The sequence below is a fragment of the Chinchilla lanigera genome, unplaced genomic scaffold (genome assembly GCF_000276665.1).
Source record: "Chinchilla lanigera isolate Chin_1 unplaced genomic scaffold, ChiLan1.0 scaffold00019, whole genome shotgun sequence".
Classification (NCBI taxonomy): Eukaryota; Metazoa; Chordata; class Mammalia; order Rodentia; family Chinchillidae; genus Chinchilla; species Chinchilla lanigera.
Window position 1 is genome coordinate 25545098 of NW_004955420.1, and position 6000 is coordinate 25551097.

The 6000-nt window shown below is 55.2% G+C and overlaps 1 protein-coding gene across 5 annotated transcripts; it reads right to left on the bottom strand.

Annotated features, from left to right (window-relative positions):
- Positions 1–654: 654 nt before the first annotated feature.
- Positions 655–4947, bottom strand: Rtp3 (receptor (chemosensory) transporter protein 3). Of its 5 annotated transcripts, none has more exons than XM_013513590.1 (4): positions 4778–4947; positions 4319–4502; positions 3946–4201; positions 655–2245 (listed from the first exon to the last, which is right to left on the bottom strand). In XM_013513590.1, the coding sequence occupies exons 3-4, from the start codon at positions 4098–4100 to the stop codon at positions 982–984; spliced, it is 1419 nt and encodes a 472-aa protein (XP_013369044.1). In that variant the 5' UTR covers positions 4101–4201; positions 4319–4502; positions 4778–4947; the 3' UTR covers positions 655–981. The 5 variants fall into 5 exon arrangements, with proteins under 5 accessions (XP_013369044.1, XP_013369043.1, XP_005383499.1 ...); XM_013513589.1 differs by having other exon boundaries at positions 4289–4502; XM_005383442.2 differs by lacking the exon at positions 4319–4502.
- Positions 4948–6000: the final 1053 nt, after the last annotated feature.

Consider the following 6000-nt stretch of genomic DNA (forward strand, 5'->3'; position numbering starts at 1 on the left):
TTGATATTTTCCTACTAATCTATCCATAACTGTGTAAAGTTTGTAATGTTCCTATCCTATTTCATAAATGGATGTATGTTTATTATTATGTGTTTCCTACAACAACCATTGAGAATAGTTAATGATTTTTCAATAGGTCACTCATGTATAGCTCTATTTATTTTCTTTAGAAGCCACTTTGAAGATACCAAAGTATAGTACAACAACTCTTGATAATCTCCTACCTCTTTTGTCTGTAACTCACTATTATTTGTCTATTTGTTTTCCTGAGAAACTATTTTGTAGACAATAATATGTAAAATGATAACCATTGATTATCTCCTACCATTTTGTGTGTAATTTGCTAAGTCCCCCCTATTATTATGTTATCCTTCTTTTATTCTTTAAAATAAAAAAAAAAAAAATAAAGAAAAACTGAGTGGACCTGTAAGGCTATTGTTCCTCCCTGGTGTCTTGTCCTGCTTCCCCCATGCCAGCTCTGCGCTGTGAGACAGCTGTGAGAACCCAGGCTTCGGCCTGAAGTCTCCAGACTGAGGACAGAGGGTCTTTAACTTTGCTGATGAGGTGGCCCACGGGATTCACAAGATTTCAGACAGGCAGATGGTTCTGAGTTCCAGCCACTTCCAGCTTAGTTCTGTCAAGAATGAACAGCGCTGTTGGAGTCTTTTTCTTTTTTAATGGAGGTGAAAATCACAGCAGAATCGACCATTTTAACACGAACACATTGACGGCTTTGATGCGGGGATTATATTCGGGAAGCCATCACCTCAGTGTCCTTCCAAACCACTCCCCGCCTGCCCCAAGACAAGCCCAGATGGATCAGGTAGCTGCTTTCTGACTCCCTGGCTCCAGAACCACCCCCCATTTCCGGTCTGGAGTTTTGGAACCCTTCCTATCCGCGGGCAGCTGTGCTGCAGCGTAGGACTTCGCCTCTCAGTGTTTTCCTCACTAAGCATCATGCTGCCAGGCTCCACGCGAGCTTCAAAGCCACCACCATGCCGCTAGAATTAGAAGGATACAGCAGCAGCACAGGCACCCGCAGTTCCGGGGGCTGCAACTGCAATCGCAATGTTGAGGCTCATGCCAGGAATGGGACATTGGGACCCTGCTAATGGCATGCCCTCTTTGGTTCCAAGAGGAGTGGTCCCTGTCCCACGTGGGCCGAGCAGGCTGGCGGGATGAAGGTGGTATCTCATCTATTGTCACCGTGGTGTGCCGGGCTGCTGTGTTCGTTATTGTTCTGCTGTGTGTGGAATAAGGGGCCAGCCAGGTGAGAACCCTCTCCCTGCTGGAGAGGCCGGGGACTTCGGGGGTCACTGTTAATCCGAGTGACTCCTCTTCAGTTGGGTATCTTGGAGCAGCTGATGGTTTTGGGGCATGGCTGACCTTGGGGTCAGCTTTGGGGGGGTTAGGGCATTTGGGGGTCAGTGTTAATCTGGGTGAGACCTCTTCGGTTGGGTATCTTGGAACAGCTGATGGCTTTGGGGTGTGGCTGACCTTGGACTCAGCTTTGGGGGGGTTAGGGAATTTGGGGGTCAGTGTTAATGTGGGTAACACCTCCTTGGTTGGAATTTTTAGAGTACTCGATGGCTTTGAGGCCTGGCTGACCTTGGGGTCAGTCTTGAGAGGATGAGGGGCTTCGGGGGTCACTGTTAATCCGGGTGAGACTTCTTCAGTTGGGTATCTTGGAGCAGCTGATGGCTTTGGGGTGTGGCTGACCTTGGACTCAGCTTTGGGGGGGTTCAGGTCCTTGGCTGTCACTGTTGACACAAGGAGCTTGTCCACCTTGGGGGGTGGTGAGCAGGAGCGGTGGCTATAAGTGGTAGTGACGCTGGACATCCCGGTGTCCTCGCAGCGGGTGGACAGCGTGGGGGGCGCTGATGGCTGCGGGGCCAGGCTCCCCCCACTCTGGGCACAGAAGCCCTGCAGACAGGCCTCGCAGTTGAGACTGTCGTGCGGCCCTTCCAGGCTCGTGTCCTTGATGGCGGGCAGCTCCTCCATGGTCTCAAAGCCCTCCTTATAGCATTTCTTCAGGATGCGGAACACCAGGTTGGTCAGGGTCCTCCTGATGTTCTCCAGCATGATCTCAGGAGCCTCAAAGTGGGGCTGCGTGCACCTATTGCACCTCTGGGCGAAGACCCTCATCTTCACCTGGCCCCTGCACCTCTTCCCACTCCAGTGCATGTGGAAGAGAACCTGGACGTGGGCGGAGGCCCAGCTGCGGAAGCAGGAGGAGCAACGGAACCTGCAGGGGAGGCAGTGGGCAAGGGCCTCAGAGTCGGCAGCACAGGCTGGCAGGGGAATAAACTGCGGAGCCATTTGCTCCTCACTCCCTCGTGCCACCGCCGGGCCCTGTGACCTGCCGGTGTCTGCCATGACAGCAGCAGGTCCCGTGGGCTGGGGGACCTCGGGTACCATCTGCATCCAGCCTGCTTGCTGCAGACACGAGGTACACTGGAAGCTCTGTGCGCCCCACAGCCCCGTGGGCGCCAGTGGCAGGACTGGGGCTCCAGAAGCCAGCTTCCTTCATACGAAAATCGAAGCCAGTCAAAGCATCTAAGTGCAACAGCTCCCCAAAATCCTGTGCTGAAATCCACAAGGGGATGCTGTTGAATCAGAGCCACAGATGAGGGAGGGAGAGAGAGATAGAGAGAGATAGATAGAGATTCATCGGTCCTGTACTGCCCTGCAGGGCCCAGGGCCCCTGACCTGAGCAACCTCAGAGATCACTGTCTCCAGCTCAGCCTGGAGAATTCCCTGTTCAGAAGGCCTTGCCCTCCAACCAGGTACAAGGATAGCCTGCTGCCGTGGTTTTCTGGGCTAAGATATCTGAACAAGGAGCTGATGGGACACGTGGAGAAAGGTAGCAGCACCCGGGAGAGGACATGGAAGTGGCTGAGACCTTGAATGGTCACAAAGTGACCCACACTCTCCTCCCACTTGGAGTTGAGTTGGGGCCCTGGGACCAGCTGGCCTAGGGAGTGGGCAGCGGTCGTTCAGAGTCTTCCTAAGCCTCTTGGGCCGTCTCTTCCGCTGCCTCCATGACCTGGGGCGCTGCGTTGGGTTGAGCCCTGGGCTTATTCTCACGGCAGCTGAGCCCAACCTTGCTTGGCTGGAGACAGGGACCCCACTGTCTGCAACAGAGAGCTAGAGGGGCTTGGCAGAGCGCATCTGGAGCCTGGCTGCCCTTCAGGATGAAGGTCAGGACGCGCAGAGGGGGAGCCGCCTGAACGCTCCAAGCCCCTGAGACCAAGTGCTGGGGCTCACCTAGGCTGTCCCGAGCTGCCGTGCTCTGCCCCGGCCTGGACACAGCGCTTCCGCTGCATGATGTACCAGCCTGGAGTCCCAGGTTCTCACAAATAAACAGGTGGCGACTTTGCTCGGGGCTCCTGACGCCAGCCCCTGGCCTGGGAGACTCCGTTTCCTCTTCCTGTTAGACCCTTCCAGACAGGGCAGCGGGCGGGCAGGATGGACCCTAGGACTCCACCCCCTGTGCCCTTGTACTCCCACCAGAGAAAAGACAGGCAAAATGCTGGGTGGCCTCTGAGCCTATTTGAGAAAGATTCTATTTCTCAGGAAGGGTTGCTGCAAGTTGCCTGGTGCCCCGCTCCTCCGGCCTCTCCCCAGGGTCTCCTCCATGCAGGGGCCTTTCCAGGGTCCCCTGGTGGACTTGGGGTCTCCCAGCCAGGGGAATGCAGCCGCCTCCAGTGAACGGTCCCCGTGCCTCCCTTTCCTGCCACAGCCCTGCCCCTGAATTCTGTACACCTTGGCATTCACCCACACGTGTGCCCACCACCGCTCCTGTTATATAGGAGCAGACACGATCTTTAACGAAGCCCAAACGTCCTGGACGATGGGCTCCTTCCTCCCTGTCCCCAGCGTGTCACACATACGGGCTGTGCACAGTGGACAGTTTTTGGCTGTGCCCCTCACCGCCCCACTCACCTGGCAAAGGTCCTCTGCTGGAACTGTGACCAGCCCTGCTGGAGGACATTGGGAAGAAGGTCCTTGTCTGTGACAAGCGTCCACTTGTGCCATGGTTTTACCTCCTGAATTAACTCCTGGAACACTTGCTCCCACTCCTCCGCCTCCTGATCCATGGCTCCGAGGTGTGGCCGGGTCTCCGGGGCCGAGGCAGGGCTGCAGCAGCGAAGGCTCAGGCTGCTTCCTCTCCCTTGCAGTAGCTGGATTGCAACCAAGTCTGCGGCCCAAGGACAAAGGTCAGTTGAACCTGTTCCTAAGTCCTCCTAAGGCAGGAGCTTTCCACAAAGAATCTCAAAAGACACACAATTTATGGTTTTCTCTATCACAACATCACCAAGGAAGAAGGCCGTAGGATCTGTGTCTGGCCTGGATGCATCTGGCCGTGGGCTGAGAAGGAGGAGGTGGTCACTGTGGGCCTTCGGGGATCCCCAGGTCACCACAGCAGGCCCAGACGCAGGAAGACCATGCCCGGTGGTCCCCGGGCTGTCCTGGAGGACGGAGATCCCAGCCCAGTCTTCCTGCAGAAGTCAGAGTGTGGGCACAGGACAAAGCACCAAGTCCCCGGGCAGGTGGAAGGCCACTGTCCCCAGACCGACCAGGGCCACCCTCCCTGTGCAGAGGGGCCTCACGGTCACCCCACCCCCACCAGCAGCTGTGGAGGAGGAAAAATGGGCGGACGAGGGGCAGAGCTGGAGCGGGCCAAGCCCCTGGGAAGGTGGACGAGGCTCTGGGCGTCTACGCCACAAGGGCCTGTCCTCGGCAGGGTGGGTCTTCCTGTCCCCCGGTTACTGACCTGTGCCCCTGGCTACTGCCCAGAAGGAAAGCCTTCCCTTTCTGGAGCGGAGGAAGGAAGAGAAGGGGCCTTGCTGTTCCCCTTGGCAAGCGGCTCCCTTCCTCTCCCCTGAGCTGTCCCCTCTGTGTCCCGGAGGCCAGTGATTCCTGTCCGGCCCCCCACGCCCAGTAGCTCGATTTCTTAACTGTATTTGCTCAGTTATAAATTAACTGAACTACATTTGGGGAGCCCTTTGCGTGTCTCTCTTTTGGTTTATTTTTCCCCTTTCAAAATTTTCTCTCCTTCACTGCTTCCATCTGCTCTCTGCCTGTTTATTTCATCTTGCAGCAAGCACGCCTTCCTTTGTGGCCGCCTTTGCCCCACGCTTCGCCTCTTTGTGCTTTTTGCGGTGATCTTAGGGTCTAATGCAGCCAAGTGCGGTGCTGATGCGCTGCCGGGGTCCAAAGAGCACAGGGCAGCCATGGGTCTCCCAGGAGAAATGTGAGTGTCATGCAAGCCTCGTTCAAGCACGAGTGTGTGCCGTCAGCTGTGAGTTCAAGGTTGAATCAACAGTAAGTACTGACCAAGGTGTCTTTAAGCAAAAACAACATAAAGCCACAGATGGATCAGGTGACCAAATTGTGACCGGCGCTGGCAGGGACCTAACTCTGTTTCCCTTAGGAGAAAGGCTCGGGGTTCCAGACAACCTTATAAGACAGCTCCGTGGGAGCAGTGACAATCAGCTGCGTCCGCCTTTGTCCACAGACTCCCAGAGCAGTGAGCTAGGAATCCTAGATCCTTTGGGGCCCCTGGCCCTCTGCTGTCCTCTGTCTCACATCTGTGTCCCCAAGACCAAAGTCAAGAGTTCCACTCTTTCACCAGCCAGGCGCCTGAGCAGGTGGGTAGCAACTGCTGTGGACCTCCTTAAAGAGGGTTCAGGGAGTGGAACTGTGGTACCCCAAAAACATATCCCCCCACAAGGCACAGCAACACTCCCTGGAGGAGAGGCACTCCCAATGCTGTAACATCATTGCCAATATACACAGGATCAATCAGCAAAATTCTATTTTCAAGCCTTGGTCACAGAACCAATCAGAAGATGCTCTTTTCAAGTCTTCATCTGCAGGTGGGCACAACCAATCAAAAGGCACAATTCCTGATCCTTCATTTGCATATGGAGGAAACCAAGCAAGCTTCTTTTTTTTTTTTTTTTTGGTTTTTCTCCGGTACCGGGAACCGAACTC